At 37.4% G+C, this 19,157-nt stretch overlaps 1 protein-coding gene across 1 annotated transcript in view; it reads right to left on the bottom strand.

The window, feature by feature from the left end:
- Positions 1–19,157, bottom strand: part of snrka (SNF related kinase a) — a 70,065-nt gene extending 50,908 nt beyond the window's left edge. The window contains exons 1-2 of the mRNA XM_039694491.2: positions 18,953–19,157; positions 9,112–9,828 (exon numbers count right to left, since the gene is read on the bottom strand). Of these exons, the coding sequence (XP_039550425.2) occupies positions 9,112–9,700 (589 nt within the window). The 5' untranslated portion in view covers positions 9,701–9,828; positions 18,953–19,157. The remainder of the gene's footprint in view (positions 1–9,111; positions 9,829–18,952) is intronic.

The following is a 19,157-nucleotide window of genomic DNA, read 5'->3' as shown; positions in this document are numbered from 1 at the left end:
GCTAACTTAAAAACTGGATAAACACAGACAGCGCTAGACAAATAATACAGTGTTCTTGACTTAGCGTTAAACAAATTAGACTTAAAATAAAAAAAAGTCAGATCATTGCAGATCAAGATGAGGTCAAGAATTCAAAAAAATAAATCAAAAAATTCGAAAACGTTTTACAGGTTTTCCATGACCGTGGGAAACCTGGAGTTAATGTGTTTTCAAATCCTGCTATGCATAGAGTCAAGCCAAAGATAACTTGGTCTTTTGTCACGGAAACTAAGTAAAGAATTGAGAAGTGAAGGAAACCAACAACAACAAACATGTCACTGCACGATTCAACATTTTCATTAGTCTTTTTAATCAGATAAGCGTCACGCTATGAATCAATTCACTGAGGTGAAAAGTCAAATTCCTTTTTAGAGTTGCCATCGTTTCAAATGGCAGAACCTTTCACGAGTCGGTTCTTCATTCATTTGTATTACAGTAGATGGCAGGGCTGAAAATGATAATCACGATTGTTTTGATCAATATTGAGATCACAATTAATTATCACAATTTTTTGTTGATTTTACCAAAACAAATGTCATTGTCACATAGGCTAATTATAACTGCTTTTACTACTGCATTCCTGCTAATGTCCAACTATGTGCATCAAAATGAAACAGATCATCTTATTCACCAAAATGTAGTGCATCTCCTTAAAGAATAAAGAAAAATAAAGAAAATGTAGCAAAACTTCAACAGGGCACTATTTTACATTTTAAATTGTATAAATAGGCTATATTTTAGGAAGCAAAATATAAACTTGCGAATGTGAATAAAACTCAAAATATACAATCAAATAACAGAATGTAACCAAATGAGAACATTTCAAGGCAGGACTATGCACTGTGGAAGTTCGATTAATGGATAAAATTTAGAGTTGTTATGACGCTTAAGAAACGTAAAACCTGGTTGTGGTTCAGTGTCAGTGATTAGTTGTGAAATCTTACTGCATCTTATTTAATCCTCCATATGAAAGTTTATGTGCTCGAATTATTTCTATTTATTAAACAATAGTTCAAAACAAGACGTTTATAGTAGGCTACTGAGGCCATTAATCAAATTCCCATGCCTTTTATATAGTAATTATATATTAACTTACTAATGCTCACACTTGGTCTCTCATGCGCTGTCGCTCGCACGCAGACATACTCGCTGTACGTTCACACCGCCGTCGACTTGAGCATTAAAGAAGATCTGGCCGCACTGTCAAGGACGCTTGTCAAAAAGTACAGGGATGCTTGTTGACACTATGAACGCTCTGACGTTGCAGGGAGAATAGAAGTGTTACAATATGAAATGTAATAAACAGGGAAAAAAACAAGCAATACATTGAAGAAACCTTTTATAAAGACAGCATTTTTATAACTGTTTAGTCACATTTCATTGATTAAAAAAAACAATAGTTAGCTATTATTATTATTAGCATTTAGGCTATAAATGCAATTGGTCAAATCGGTGTCACCATTAGCAACTTAATTGCATTCCCACTTTAAAACAAGCGTTTGTAAATATTTCAAATAAAAGTTGTGCTCATGTGGTCCCTATAAGCAAACAACATCAAGCCACAATATATAGGAAACCTGTAGGGAACCCAGCAATGGCGATTACAAGCTTCTCTTCCATTTTCTCGGAATTAATGTTTTAGTAGGAACGAAAGTTTTAAATTCTGTTTCTCCGGAATCAGCCAGTGCAAAGGACGTCTATATTCCAATTGGTTGCTGGTGTTTTGCCGCTGCTTGCCGCTGAACCGCATCATAGCTCATTCACATAAAGTTGAGCTTCTTTCAACTTTCTGATTGACGCTCAAAACGCGACGTCGATGGATTTGAAAAGCCAGCTTCCATTGAAAATAATTGACTATGGAAGCTCAAGTCGGCGGTGGTGTGAACGTACAGTCGCCTCTCTCGTGCGGAGACACACTCGGTAACTCTCACGCGCTGTTGATCGCGCTCTTGGACACTCGGTCTCTCCCCTTGTGCACTGTCGCTCATGGAGGCACGTGATCAGACGGGTTTACGGAGCGCTAAATTGGCTTTGCAAAAAAAATAAATAAAAATAAAATAAAAAAAAACTTAAATACAGAGCATTCTGTGAACAGAATGACGGATTTTAAATATCCCTTGATCACGCACATTTGATTGTGGGAAGCCAAAATCGTGATCGTGATTAAAATTCGATTAATCATGCAGCCCTAGTAGATGACTAGAAACCATCAATGCTAAAGGCCTGTTTACTGGGATTAATTTTGCGCGCGATAATCGCCGACGTTTAACGCCTTTTGACTAAACAAAGGGCGCCAATGTAAGTGTGCACACCGATGCGCAAAACGCCACGTGTAAAAGCGTCATTTTTTTAAAAAAACGCTTCGAGTTAGTTTTTTTTAGTTTGACGTGCCGCGTCAAAAAATATCCGACCAATGAGATTGGTGCTTTTGCTCACGTGTTTGGAGCTTTTGAAGTTACAGTAAAACAACTTGGGGGCGCTCAAACACAAAACGGTCTTGCCAAGCACACATACGGAACGGAGAAGATGATATACGCCAAGTAGCGTCGCCGTCTACACAGCCAGGAAGAAATAAGACGAGGAAGATGCGAGGCAAGATGAATGTAGAGCTGCTGGTCTGTTTGGTGCTAGAAAATAAAGAACTATATGACTTTACGTGACAGTGACTACAAACATCTTGATAAAAGTGAACTGTTATGGAGTGGTATTGCAGAGCAAATGGGCGGCATCTAATGTTAGGGAATGAATTAGCATGTTCACTCAGCTCATCGTCAGCGAAAATCGCTTGGGTGTGAACACAAAAAACGCGTTGAAAAACACTGGCGAATAACGCGTGCTGATATTCGTCCTGGTGTGTACAGGCCTTAAAGGGTTAGCTCCCCAAAAAATGAAAATTCTGTCAGTATTTACTCACCCTCATTTTGTTCCAACCCCGTATGACCTTTGTTCATCTTCGGAACACAAATTAAGATATTTAAGATATTAAGATCGCTCCTGCATACAGTCCGTAGGCTTCTTGAGGGAATGACACTTGCTGGCATCTAAAAGTCATTAAAGACATCGTTAAAATAGTCCAAGTGACTACAGTGGCTCAATCTTAAGTTTAACAAACGACGAGAATACTTTTTGTGCACCAAAACAAACAAAAATAACGACTTTATTTCAAATATTTACTTCCTTCTCTATGGGCCTGTAGTCCGTTAACGTAGTGTGATAGCGTAAAGCTACGTCACACGAAGGCTCACTATTGGCCGACGCTGGTCATGTGTGTGATGCGTGTGACGTACAATAACAGAAGCTTACGCTATTAAACTAGTAACCTGACTCGAGGCAGAGAGAGAAATAAACGAATAGTTGAAATAAAGTCGTTATTTTTGTTGTTTTTTTGCGCACAAAAAGTGTTCTCGTCGTTTGATAAACTTAAGATTGAGCCAGTCTAGTCACTTGGACAATTTTAACGATGTCTTTAATGACTTTTAGATGCCAGCAAGTGTCATTCCCTCAAGAAGCCTATGGACTAGTATGCAGGAGCGATCTTAATATCTTAAATATCTTAATTTGTGTTCCGAAGATGAACGAAGGTCTTACGGGGTTGGAACAACATGAGGGTGAGTAAATACTGACAGAATTTTCATTTTTGGGTGAACTAACCTTTTAAGGTAAAAATGTGAAAAATAAATTGGGGATGCATCAAGATCACGCTCAGTCGAGAACGGTCAAACTAACTAGTTGCAGTCTGACAAATAATAGAGAGATGTAAAGAGAAATGTAAAAGGCATTCAATTAATAAATACCCATTAACCATTTAAGTTATATCAAGATTACAGACAGAGCTGCTACGATTGATGTTTTAATGATTATGCCAGAAAATGTACAGGTGTGTGAATGCAGTGTTCACTGCAGCAAATAACCGAACTGTGTATGAACGCAACCGTATTAAGGACTCAAATACAGGACTGACAACAGTATTCTCCTGCTGTGTACTCGTATGAACTGCACACGAAATTAACAAATATTTAGTGCTCACAGGAACTAACATTTAGGATCCGAATATGCGTCAGTCACAGAAGTGCATTTTCGGGTCGCACAATGAGGTATTAAACAGGTTTTCAAGCCAAACACTGGACAAATTATTATCGATTAGGAAGCGAAACCAGAACTCACCCGCCAGTATCAGAGCACAATGTCTGTTTAATCACACTGACAGTGTCAATAACAAGTGTTTAACCAGGGCTCCGGCAGGGAAGCTCAGCTCAAACAAAGAGCGGATTAACTGTCCCACCACCTGCCTGTATAAGGCCTGGAAATACAATTAACCCAAGACCATGTCACTATGACTGCAGTGTTGTGACAGTTACTGTACAAATGTGTACAGAGCTTACGCAAGTGCTATCTGCTCTGGGTGTTTAGATTAGGCCTAAAGCTTTTCAGCACAACCACAACTCTTATCTATATATATTACATTTATTATTAGAAATACAACAATATTACAATTGTGGTCTATATAGACAAGTCGATACAAACTTTTTTATGTTATGGCAGATAGCATACATTTCTTTAAATGCCCTACAATTTGGCATTTTGTCCAAATAAACATTCAAAACTCTTCAAATGCTACAAATGAAATACTGTAATGTTTTATTTTACTGTCCTTGTTACACGTTGCATATAGTTAATATTAATAACTATAAATGCATAATTACAAGCAAGTAACCCAATCCTAACTCTATAGTAAGTTCATATTACTCAGTACCTAAATGTATTACACTGTAAGAGGGCACCTTAAAATAATGTAACCCCAATACTAAAAATGAATTACAATAACTACATTTAATATAGCATTTTGTTTATTAGTGGGACATTATTAAATAGTTAAAACAATGGTGTTTTAAAAGATTAAATAGATTCAAATGAATGTTGAAGATTTTAAAACATGCAATTAAATAGAGACATAAAGAAATCTAGCTGTCAATAACTGATATGGTACTCATCATATCAGTGACATGTATTTTTTTAACGTGTCGTGTAGTATTTTATTTTGTTAAAAGAAATTGTTGCAGACAGTTTCTAATGATAATAGCTGCAATAATTCATTAAATAAGGCATTATCAGATCTGAATATTTCATATCAAGTGCAAAAAAAGTGCTTGTTTTGAGTGGTCACCTTTGCTTGCCTGTCTTGGCCAGTGGAGAGATTGGAGCTTTGCATGCCAAGACATGTCTAACGCCTCTACCACCTCTTACTCTTGGAAAGGTTACGTCTCAACCTGCATTAACTTGAATGCTGGTGTTCACTATCTCAAGGAGCCAACACAACAATGATGAAAGGATTCCACCAACACGCTTCAAGAATCCATGGCCTAATAATCCAGGACTTGAAGCTCAAGTGAAATTCTCTCTTCATAACCACATTTGCAGTATAGGGTTGTTCTGACATGTTTTCTAATAAAGAGTTTAAGCCGTGTTTTTGACAGCAGTATGGACATGCCTTACAGCGACAGATAATAAAATCAATTGAATATGATGCTGCTCAGTCCTGCTCACACTGGGATAGTTTATCATATGACAAATGCTTGCATGTTAGAAACACTCTAACAATACTTAGATGGCTTTTAGAGGTCACCTGTAAACAGGAACCAAAGCTGCAAAGCCTGGTCACACTAAAAAGAATGTTTGGGACGAGAATTTGGTCCGACTTTCACTTACAGCCTGATTGAAAACGCTAATTTACTCTCGGACAGTAGGTGGCGCTTAATTAATACCATGTGACAGCCTGGGCTTTTTCACAGTGTGAAGGAAAAGAGATTAGACCATGTGACACCAGTGAGATATTGAGTAAAAGTTAAGTCAAGAGTGCAAAAAAATACTCGTAGGTTTGTGAAGAGCATTTTTGAAGCCAAAAGTGGGCGGAGCCGGCTATCGCCATCTTAGCAGCGTAATTTTATGGTTTTGTGATAGACCGAAAATGGACAAAGAGGCGGGATTAGCTGAGGTAACGTGACGGCTAACAGACCGCAGACAAACAGCTAGTAGTGACAGCAAGTGCCCACGCCCTTAATTGACCTATGGCTAAGCCACACCCTAAAACGTGATGAGCCAATCACAGTGCGCAACTAACCCAATACACTCGGACATTCTCTGCTTCCACGTCCATTGAAATGCATTGCAGTTAGTCAGTTTTCATTCGTTTTTTCTTGTCATTTTAAGTTTAAAATGGTCAAACGGTGTGCATGGGGTACATGCAACTCCGACACTAGGTTCCCGAGAGGCTGGGCGACGGTTTGTATTTGTTTTTACCCTTTCCCGAACCACATCTCAGCCGAGATAAGTGTCTGCTCTGGATTAAGTTATGCGGTAGACCACAACACCAACTAAACGTGGATAAATTAAACAAGGATGTCAACATCTGTTCTAAGTCAACAACGTATTTGAACGTTATCTTTAAATATCTGACATAACGTTAGGTTAGACTAACATTAGAAAACGTTAATGTTAGCTTCAAGCTGCGTTGATGTTGTGCTGAATGATTCATGTAAATACTGTAGCACCAAACGGTGATGGCAACGATATGCGGTTTATCACGTTTACACTGTGACCTGTACATTTTTCCCAGGAACTGAAGCTTTTCATCGAACTTCTTAATAAAATTATTAATTTAACCCTCCAATTAGGCATGTGCCGGTATCAAATTTTCATGCTGCGGTTAATTGATTGAGCTTTTATCACGGTATATACGGTATTATCACAATATTTTAATGAAGTTATATTTTAATGCTCAAGAAAAACAGATGCATTGTGGGTCTCTAAAAAAACCTCAACTTGTATCACAATGTGTAATTGTGATTTTCGAAACATATGGTAAACTAAACCAAATTGTTTAAAGTTTAGTGACAACATGTTACAATGACTGGTAGGTTACTGTTTGTATTATTCAATTAAATTCTTGGATTTGATTTCAGTCTTAATTCAATATTGACTCATTTGGATAAATATTAGGTAGGCCCCAGTCTATTAATGTTTCTCAAGAAAAAAACATAACTCACATAATGCTGTAAACATACAGAGAGAAATTAAATATAATATTTAGCAAAATACTCCTTGATATTTTTTTTTCTAGTCAACTAATGTGCTGGTCATTAAATGGCTTTCCTGAGGTAAATGTAACGTTTTGTGACACAACTGTTCTCCTGCAGTTTTACTGACCTCTTTCCATGTTTGAAAACACTGATTGATCGTTATTATGTATAAGTAAATATACCTTTCGGTAAGTTGTACTGTATCTTTAAATAAAAACGAAAGTAACATGATGATCGGTTTACTTGAACTGAGGAGCAACGATCTGTGATCAGAAGAGCTGATTTATCAACTTCAATTTATCAATAACAACTTTCATATCAAAAGTAACCTGCTCTGTCTAGTCTGTCGGTGTCAGTGTCCTCTTTGCTCTGTGATTTTTCTCTGTAGAAGAGCGTGTGAAAAGTGTCAAATGCGTTAATCGTCTTTCAGACAGGACGCGGAATGCGCGACGCTGCGGCCGCTTGGTTCAACGTTGCCCTTCAGATACAACGCGATTTGCCATTTTACAAATAAAAAGTTTAACTATTTTGAACTTTAACACCGGCGTGGTCGATGCAGGTCGACGCAGCAACAAAACATCCCTGCGCGTCGCGCGCGTATTCCGCGTCCTGTCTGAAAGTCTCAAGCTTGAGTCTAAAGCGGAATGTCTGAGAGTTGGCAGCCCTGCGGGAATAAATCGTCGGGAGTATTCCGCCATGCTTCTACTCCATGTGAGGACTGTTTACATTAGACTAGTGCGCACTGCATGCACACAGTGCTTATACATAATGGGGATTGTTTACATCAGAGTGCGCACGTGTTCTGCGCAGCACGCAGTGTTTGAGCGGTTGAAGGAAAATAAGCAGCTAATGCGCGCTTTAAAAGTCTAAATTCGAATCTATTATTTTTCACGGTATTTTGAAGAGCCCGCGATAACAATATCGTGCATATTCATTACCGCGATTTATCGCATTACCGAATACCGGCACATGTCTACCTCCAATGCATAGTTAAGGCCCTTTAGTTGACTTCGAGATGATATATAATCTTTCTGTCTCCAAAAATCCCTAATTGCCTCTTGTAAAATGTGTCATACTATGACGGCTGGCCCCGAAAGCTGACTGTGTGTCCGAGTGTGTGGAGGGGGCGTGGCTTAGCCATAGGTCAATTGTGCATAACTTTAAGGCTTAATATAATTCAAATGGATGAGTTATAATATATGTATATATATATTCTTTTTTTAAATCCCCCTCACACTAGTCATGAAGGGAAAAATTATAGCTATATAGACCAAAACCACTTTTTGTAGCAGGCTGTAAACATATCTTCTGCTGTAAAGTTGGTCATTTCATCATGGGGTGTCTTTTGGAGCCTGTCTCTAGAGGTCAGTCGATGAATTGCAGTTTAAGTCACTTCCATCTTGGATTCAAGAGAGAATCCTGAAGGTTGCCGCTTGGTTTTGTAAGGGGATTTACAGTCAAAGACCCAAGGACCAGATATGATGAATGAAGAACCCAGAGTCAGAATTATAATATATTGAAGAAACGTTTTACTGAAAATAGTTTGCATTTTTATGAGCAGAAGTCAGCTTTAAAAGTCACAAGGAGTTCGCAGGCCGCCCATTGCAGAATGCACCCCCTTCAGTCTGTTCTGACAATCTCATTTTCACACATTTTCACAAACTTCAACTTGAATTACAATACTTTCATTATTTATATATTTTTTTCAGTTACTCTATTTTCCTGAAAATGGTTTTAGGCTTTAGTTTTAGTTAACTGGCCTGATTATTGTTAATTATATTATGGGGGTAAAGCGAATTCTCTCAACCATTCAAAAACATTGTGCCAAACAACATCTTTACACGTGATAATTAAAAATCACTGTAAAACAGATTTTTGAGACACTAACATACTAATGAGGAAATAAACAGAGCCTGAATAAATGCCCATGGCAAACTGAAACTTTGATTTGTATGTTGGAGTGTGAATTACTGAGCTGAGATGCACAGGCACTTACCCACAGCAGGTGCATCATACTCATCTCCCAGCAGGATCTCCGGGGCAGAATAAGCCAACGAGCCACAGCTGGTGGTCAGCTTCTTTCCCGGCTGGAACTTATTGCTGAAACCAAAGTCGGTGAGCTTGACCACTCCCTGTTTCTCAAAGAACACCACATTCTCCGGCTTCAGGTCGCGGTGAACCACGTGCAACCGGTGACAGTACGAGATGGCGTGCACTATCTGGGCGAAATATTTCTTTGCCAGCTCCTCGCTCAATCCCTCCTCGTGCTTCATGATGTAATCAAACATGTCACCGCCATCGCCGAGCTCCAAGATCAGGTAGAGCTTTGTCTGTGTGTCGATGACCTCGTAGAGCCGAACGATGTTGGGGTGCTGGACCAGTTTCATACAGCGGACCTCCTGGAAGAGGTGACCGGTTGCGACCGTGTCAAGCTTGGTCTTGTCGATTACCTTGACCGCAACTTTTTCGCCGGTGAAGACGTGACGCGCGAGTTTGACCACGGCGAAATGGCCACGGCCGAGCGTCTTGTCCAGGTCGTACAGTCCAGCGATCTTTCCGTCGTATCCGCGCTTGATTCCCGCCATGATTGCTGGTCCTCCGGTGGGATGGAGGGGGTGTGGCCCCTGGGGGAGGGGTGAGGTTTAAACCGGAGGGAAAATCCAGCTCACTTTAGCACACTGGCTGGTAACGACAATACCATGATGGCAGGTTCCTGTTAATCAGAGATAAACCAGGACAAACATTAGTCATTAGAACACAAACAGTCATAAATTGATAACAACCACAATCATCATTTTATAATGTTTGTAATCTTGCATGTTGATGTCACATTGAAGACCTTATAGCTGTATGTGGTTAGAGAGCTATTCCAATAACCAATTTCAGCCTAATTTGCTGAAGGTTGTACAACTGTTTTTAAGTCTGTTAATGTTGTGGTGAATATTAGAGCCAGACCGATATGTCGGCAGACCGATATTATCGGCCGATATTAGGCATTTTCCAAACTATCGGTATCGGCAGTTATAATGGCCGATAAATGAATATTTCAACAATAAATTTAAAACGGACGAAACACGCTTGAACCATGTCATGAGTGTTGGAGTTGTATAGTTTGTCCACAGTCCCTGTTGGCAACACTCGTTGAGTTGGTCACGAGACATTGCTTGAATAACAATTAAAAGAACATCCCCATCAGTTCTCTAAACTCAAATAAGTGACAAAATTTGTGACTATAATGTCCAGTTTAAAAAAATAAATAAATAAATAAAATATCGGCCGATATATCGGAATATCGGATTTTAAAACCCAAAAATATTTGTATCGGTATCGGCCTTCAAAATCCTTCATCGGTCGGGCTCTTGTGAATATAGATGAAAATGTAAAAAAAAAAAAAAAAACTCTAAATGGGCTCTATGCACGGCGTTATTTCCGGTGAAGGTGTAAGGATGCTTGATAACTTCCGCCGATCGTAGAGTCCAATGCAATACCGAGAATTTATATTGAATTTTATACTCCATGGTTATACTAAAGAAACGTTAGTCACAAAAACAGATAAAACAGACACCCCTCGTTGTGTTTATGCTTCTTTTTAAAATTATATTAAATAAACCTAACTATATATAAAATTACATCTAAACGTATGAACGTTTTGTTTTAAAGACGGGAGGACAGTCAATTTTGAAGACTCCGCTTTAATCTCCCCAACCGGAAACTGTTGAGCATCCTTGCGTCAAATGCGGAACTTATGCGTGCATATGGCCCATTGTTTTATAAACACCTAAATATGTAGACGGTTAGAGGTAGCTAGGGCAAAAAACAAAAAGATATTAAAGTTAAAAGGAAAATAAAGCAAAAGTCCAGAATGAAACAGCACCATTAATACATTTCAAAAGAAGAAATTATTAATAATGAAATAGAATACAACATTAAAAGTAAAAATAAAGGCTTTTCTAAAATTACATGTTATGCAAACAACATTCAGTCTACTAGTCATGCTCGTTAAAGTGTAGAAGGGTCAAATACAATGTTTGTCAAATGAGAATCAAACATTTCAAAGAGCCACTAATAAAAAAATTAAGGCCTAACTATTAAGTTTTAGAGTCTATTTAACTCTTTATTCTAGCATCAAATATAAATGATTCATTATTCATCATGTTTATATAGTCCAACAGCAGATTTGACTGAAAATCAGAGTAATCCATTCCCATCATGCCAAGCTGCATAGTGGTTCCACTGCCACAGGCCTTCAACATCATGGACCATCATGGATTTGTATTGATTTCCTCTTGTTAGTGAAAAAATAAAAGCCACATGGCTGGCAAGTAAGCTGGTGCTCCAGAAGAGAGGCTGCCTCCTAAAAGGGCTGATTCAATTCCAGTAGCATTAACCTCAGGCCAGTGCTGGAGATGACTGCCAAGGGAGTGGCCATGACTTTCACATGTCCACAGCATCCTATATCTTCTCCTTATCTCCATAAATCATGTCAGTCATCAGGAAGAGATGAAGACATGAAGTGTAAAATCAATGAGGATGCTAAAACATATTCAAAAACATTTTTGATACCCCAGGGAAAACTGCCATCTATTCTGCTATTATATTAGAATTGTTTGATAACTTGGGTAATTTATTTTGTTACAGCACAAGGGAGGCTTTACTTAAATCTTTGAACTTAAATCACACAAAAAGAAAGACAAGTAAAACAGTCAGCAATAAAATTAGAACAAATGAGCAAATTCATATTCAGCATTTTCAGGAAGGGCCCTATGATTTTCATGATGAGGAAAACATGGACGGAATCCAGTCAAAAAAACTGAATTCACTGTATAATGCAGAATTAAACGGAATGTCAATTTTTTATGAATTATTAAAAAGCAGGTCTTTACACTTAAATCAAATCACGTACAGTTTTACAGCAGAATTTAGCTACGTCTCAACGATACTAACAAAAATAATAATACGTTTTTATTACAATATTATTTCAGGAAAAATCAAAGGTTTGTTTAATTTCATATAATTAAAAAAGATCAATTAAATTAATGTTTTACCTACATTTGATTGCCAGAAAATGTTAAATACGAGTTAGTTTTTTTTTCTTTTTTATGCAATTAAGTAGACATGTTTTTTGATTATTAATATAATCATTCAAATGGAATCCAGAAAATTTTAAAAAGAAAACACAGAATTCGGTTAAAAAAAATAATGGAATTTGAGAAGAATTAAAATATATTTCATAAGGACCTAAACAAGTCATTTTTGTTAAACGTATAATAAAATTGCTGTTAAATTGTATAAGTTTAATGATTTCAATTAATTACATTATAATTTAACCATTACGTGGATTTCATAGGCCCCTAAAGCAAATTAAAGTAATCAAATGAAAAATGACACTTCATTGTAAAAATTAAATACATATTGATGCTAAGAACTAAAATTACAAAAAAGTTATTCAGTCAAGAACAATGCTTTTCTTTGTTTTTGCTCCTTGATTAACATGGCGGACAACAGCAGACTTTTTAGACTTTAAGCTTATGCACATATCTTATAACATGTATTGTCTTTCTCAACTATTTAAGTTCCAAAACTGACTGTTTTCACCTGAATATTTGCCAAGACATAATTTTGTGTGTATTTGGCCATTTAAGAGCAGTAAGTAGGGCTGTCGCGGTTATGGAATTTTCCTTGCGGTAATGTTGAGTGATATGCAGCATTACCGCCATTTATTTATTTATTTAATTTATATGTATTTGTTGCTATATAAATAAGTTTACGATGTGGACAAAAACGAGGACATTTTTCAGTAACCAATGTAAGCGAAACTAAACAGCGTCTATGCGCATTGAAAGGCTTTCACTCAGCGCGCACATTGTTATGACAACGGACTTTGTGCGAGTCATTAAACCGTTCATTCAACGAACACATTCAAAAAAGCTGATTCATTAAAAGAGATGTAATGAAACAAGGTGTTACTTATTTTAAAATTTGAGTTCCACTTTTCAAGGCTCAGCTAAGCAGCAATGTGTTGCATGGGTAACGCTGAAGCTTCACTTAGAGACCAATCTGGCGTTGATTCAATGCGTGACTGTAATTTTATTTCCCCGAGCAGTCTTGTTATCATTATGAACTTACATGCATACACATGCATGAAGTTCAATAGAAAAAGGGTATAGCCTTATTGAAAAAATAACAAAAAAACTTGAATATCGTGGTTGTTGCGGTTACGTGCAATCCTCTGCAAGCGCGGTACTACAATATTGCGGTTATCGCGATAGCCCTAGCAGTAAGCCACTTATTTTGAGGGGTGGACCATTTAAATCAGTGGACCATTTAAATCATTTTGTCTGGTTAGCTCTGTTGGTGGATGTCGTTATACAGAAAGAATGTTTTGGCAGTTGGTCGGGTGTGGTATGTCCCGCCACTCCTCCACTGTGATTGGACGGTTGGGTAAAAAGTGACAGTGATGAGCATTGCATTTTACCCAAAGTTGAAAATACTTCAATTCTCGGCGACCTGTAAAAAAACGCCAAACTCTCAGCGCTTTCAGCGTTAAAAAAAACGAAAAACTCTCAGTGGCCACGTTACGCGCAAGCGGTTCTAAAAAACGCGGCGCTCCGATTGAAAACAAAAAAAGCGTGAAAAAACGCTTTGGTGGACACACGGCCTTAAAGGTGGAATACCTAAGATTTTTGCATTAAAATATCCCAAAATCACAAGGCCAGTGTTATACATTTAGTAAAGATGATAACTCACAATATTCCATATGTTTCAAACAATATTTAAATCGAGAGAAAATTGAGATTTTAACCAAGGAAACGGGACGTGTGAGCAGGGGTGATCTGGGAGTCGCGAGTCAATCGCGTCATATCCGCTTACCTCGGTTTCCGCTCGTACTACGTGTAGTCCTGGACAAATGCGGTAGTTGTGCGTTAGCGTCTATCAAACGACAGCTTGTTTCGCGTCTAACAAATGACAGCTTGTTTCGCGCATTTGTCATGGAATGGAGCACATTTGTTCTTTTCATTTATTCTCGGAATGTGAACTGTTGGCTGTAAAGGGGGTCGCACACCGGACGAGAAGCGCCGCGTCACGTTTAGGACAACTCCACAGTAACGTTATCGAACACCGGACGCACACTTTCTCATCAGTGTATGGCCAGCCATATTGTTATGTTTAATGACAGAAAATTAAGATAATGTCTGTTCTATGTTATGATTGTACTGTACAATTAAATACAATCGTTGCTGAGTCTGCATTCTGAAAACTTTACCTCAGATCATCCGTTCACGGAATGAATTGAGAATCTCACCTGAAAAATCTAATAATAACATCAGCAATTGTCATTCAAGTAGCTAATTTCTGTAAATCACTGCAAAACTAAATATATATTGCAGCATAGGGCGAAGTCAGGATCCTTTAGCAACGATTTGAGACAAAAATAATTAAATTTTTATATAAAACTGTGTAAATGGCGCTCTGTGGCGCAGCAGGATTTTGAACACGGTCCTGATTGAGGCGTTGCTGGGCGCCGCGGACAGACGCCGAATGGCGCCGCCGGTATGTGTACACTTATAGATAATAATGTGTTCGAATAATTATGTGGTGCGACGCGGCGCTGCAGCTTCTCGTCCGGTGTGCGACCCCCTTAACGTTAATTTTGTGAAACTGTAGCTGTGGTTGAATACTTACACGACATGAAAAGATGTGTCAAATGTACATTAAATTGATTTTTTATTTTTATAAAGTTACCAAGGAGGACCAGCCACGTCAAATCCTTGCAAGAGACCTGCCCCTTCAAACCCTCTCCACCATAGCTTCGTCCAGTGACTCGTACAGTAACATCTGTGATAACTAATTTACTTTTAAACCTGACTTTTCCTGCACGGTTATTTCAGTTTAATGAAAAACAAGCATGTCATTAAACGCAACGTTTATAGAAATCGAACTTTACCTCATCCATGACAACTAATTTTCGATTCCCGTCTGACTGATTTATCCACGGTGGAGTTGAAAACAACAGTTCCCATCATTCCGCGTTTCTCCACGTCGTCATCAAGCAAAGCCATTGTTGTTGTTTTGAATGTAGCGCCCTCTAGCGGCATCTAAATCTTAGGTATTGCAGCTTTAAGGGGACAAACAATAGCCTAATAAACTCCCCGTTTCATTCATGTCAATTTAAAAAATAAAATAAAAAAAATCACTCACTAAAATGAAATAATTTTCAATGTTTACAATTAATTCAGTTGTTTGTTTTTTTCTTCAAGAGCTATTAAACTGTCTAACCACAGTTCAATTGCGAAAAGTAATAAAAAACCTAGGCTATGCCTATAATTCTTAAAGTTAGAAATTCATTCAGACCCCTAACCCTAAATATGAGAAGCAGCAGCATGTTTGCCTTAATAGCAAACAAAATAAATTAGTCTGCAAAATCCATTAATTTTACATAGTGCTTTCACGGTCCTTAAATATCATAGTAATAGCTTGAATCATTAACAATGAACACTACATGCCACTACATCATCTTTTGTTCAACCAAAATAAATGTCCTTCTCTTTTCATAAAAAAAAGCTCATTGTGGTTTAGAGGAGTAATTCAAGGATTTGGATTGTTCGGCCCCCTTCACTAGTGATTATGTTGTCATCATAAACAGTTGATTATTACAGATATCGATAGCAAAGCCCATATTAAATTGGTCAAAATTTCTAAGGATAATATTAATATGCATTTATAAAATCTGGTCATCTTACAAACAAGGCGGCCCAGATGCTCCAGACCATTTTGTACACAACAAAAGTGGAAGATTACCACAAATAGCATTTCAGATTTCAGCTTGCCTATTGAACAGCCTATAAAAAAGCTTAAATAAATCATATCCCGCTGTAATGCCTCACGCTGGCAGACTACCAATTACCATGCAGTCGTAATGGATTCAAATGTCCCCCAGCTGAATGGTCAAGGGGTTGTTCCAATGTGAAATACTAAAATCAGAATACATTTACAGTCCTTTCGAAATAACACATCAAAATTCAACAGCTCCACTTTTTTAGAGAATTCCAAATACAACACCATATCAGCCAACAATCTGTCAGTGAATGACAGTCTATGGCCAGGAATGTACTGTAACTGTTGTGTAATATTGCACGGTCTCTCTAATATTGCACAGGTGAGATCAGATTAACCCTGTAAAGCCTGACATATGAAATCTTTCTCTTTTTTTTTTTTTTTTTTTTACAAAAGATTATTAAACATTTCAATAAAATCTGTTTAATATTTGATAAATCAGGCTTTTGGTTTTATGGCCCATTTCGTATGATATATTGAGAATATGGAGATCGTTTATTTAATATGAGCTGTTTGAGAGACAAAAATATGCAATTTTTATAGCAGACTGTATTACACAAAAAATATATCAGACTGGTACACAAAATACCAATATTAGTTGTCTATATATATATATATATATATATATATATATATTGTATATATATATATGTGTGTATATATATATATATATATATATATTGGCTGTGCAAAGATTGATTACGATTAATCGCATCCAAAATAAAAGTTTGTGTTTATATATAAAAATATTTTTATATATATATAATATATATATATATATATATATATATATATATATATAAAGTATTTATGTGCAAATAATTCTTAAATGTATGCATGCACACCCTTCACTGAAGATATGTCCAAGCTGCACCTTTAAGGTGTCTCAAATCTACACAGCACACACACACATATATATTATATAAACACAAACTTTTATTTTGGATGCAATTAATTGCAATTAATCTTTGCACAGCCGTATATATGCATATTAAATGGTTATATTAATTAAACATATATCAATTAAATGTATATTACATAAATGCTTAGTTTTACGATCAAATATAGATGCACCTCATGATGGAAATAACATCGAACATTTATTTTCATCAAGAGGTGCAGTAATTTTTGTACTTTGGTCATTTTTGGACATGTAGTTGCCTCCAGCACATCCCAATGACTTTCAATGAATTTAAGGTCTGGACTCAGAGGTGCCAATTCATGTGTGAAAACGACACTTCATGCTCCCTTCCAATCATTCTTTCACAGTTTAAGCCTGAAGAATCTTGACATTGTCATCCTGTAATATGGCTATGATGTGTCTTCCTACATGGAGTGTGTAGCTTTTCATCTCTTAAACAACTATCAATAGGGTTAGAAGAGCAGTTGCCAAACACATATAATCCCTGCAATAAGGATCCAGTCATAGACTCTCACCCCTGGTTTCACAGGCAAGAATGAATGTTTGAGCTGTTTTAACTGAAAGCAACTTGCATCGACATATCTTAAAATGTCAGTGCCATTGCTTTGTCTCATGATACACACCGGTAACGTTTTTTTTTTTTTTCCTAAGATTCCGATTGTGTATAAAAGCTACTTAAATGCCCAAATTGAACTAAGGCCTAATCCTGGCTTAATCTAAGCCCTGTCTTCGAAACCGGTTTAATGGCAATGGACAACGCAAATATAAGAGAAATATAAATAAAAACATTTGTCAAAAATATGTTGTACCACATTCAATACTTAGAAAAATTATTACATTCGATTTTTCAATTAAAAAAATTATAATTCTGTAAATCTAGGTTACTTCAGTAAATACTTTGACGTTTACTTTTTAAAAAAATCCTATTACGCAGAAAGATGTTTAACGGTACCATAACCTGAATAATTTTTAGAATTATATGAAAAGGCCTTTTACTTACTAAAAAGAACTATCAATCAGACAACAGAAGGCATGTAGTAGATTGTGTAAAACAAGTTTTTCAGCAGTTTTGATCATGTTGATAATTTAGAGGCCTTCCATGTCAAAAATGAAATGGTAGGCTTTACAAAGTTATGGTCAAAGTCATAAACTTGAGCTGTTCTTAGGCTCAGTTTTACATCAAGAAGTGGGTATTTCTTCAATATTAACATCACATTCTAACCACAAATGATAGGACAACCCTGCCAAATCAACACAATCATTTGGCAAGCAGTTACAGGCCCTGTTTTACCTTTCAGGTTGCATAACATGATTACAGTACATTAGGCTGAAGGAACGTGTTCCACACCTTACACATTCCAGTGTGACATGAGACATATTGACCAGAGTACACTAGGCTGAACCTGATCTTCTGAACTCTTACATACCTCTTCAGTTGAAAATTTTAAAACTCCAAGTGTAGACTTTAACGATTAAAACATTGTGAAATCAAGCAAATGAAAGCGTTTTATGTTCACAAAGCTATTGTGAACAATAGAAAATGGACATACCACATACCAAACCACACACTCACATCAGAAGCATGCAAAACCACATCCATCATCTTGATACGATGCAATTAACCAAGCTTATCCATTAAAAAACAGACTAGTTAAAGCCCATCATCATTAAACATTCTTCTACCATCAATACTAGCAAAACCACATGTGGAAAGAGAGAATAGCACCCATGTCTGGTGATGATCATGGACACATCATGTGAAAGCAGACCTGATATGCCCATACATGTCAGGCCTGATCTGGCCCATAAGCTCCTTATGAGCTCCATACATCCATAGAGAGGAAGAGGATATAAATAATGGCTAACTGGCTACAAGCTTCTACCACAGCCCATGATTATCAGATAAACTGGGACCAGGCCGATCCAGCATCATGCACCTCCATAGAGCATGCATGCAGCTGTCAAAACACATCCACAATACTGGATGTTGTTTAACGCACGTTTATTGTGTCTTAAACAGAGGCTAACCGGCTAACCGTGTTAGCATTCTAACGCACTATCACACAAAGCTTTGACTTACCGCTCTCTCCGGCGAACATTAAAACCACTTAAAACTCCTGAATGTTCCGGCGGCTGTAGATCCGTAGACGGGTGAAGCCCGGCTGAGTGTGAGTCCAGCCCCGTGAGTGTGTGTGTGTATGTGTGTGTGAGTGAGGTTACTGATCAGTGTGAGAGTAAAGGCTGCTGGTGGAAGTGCGACTCTCAGCGCTTCTCGCTCTCCGCCC

Source organism: Pimephales promelas, chromosome 12, assembly GCF_988280905.1.
Source record: "Pimephales promelas chromosome 12, fPimPro1.hap1.1, whole genome shotgun sequence".
In the NCBI taxonomy this organism is placed as follows: Eukaryota; Metazoa; Chordata; class Actinopteri; order Cypriniformes; family Leuciscidae; genus Pimephales; species Pimephales promelas.
This window is presented reverse-complemented; position numbering and strand designations above follow the sequence as displayed.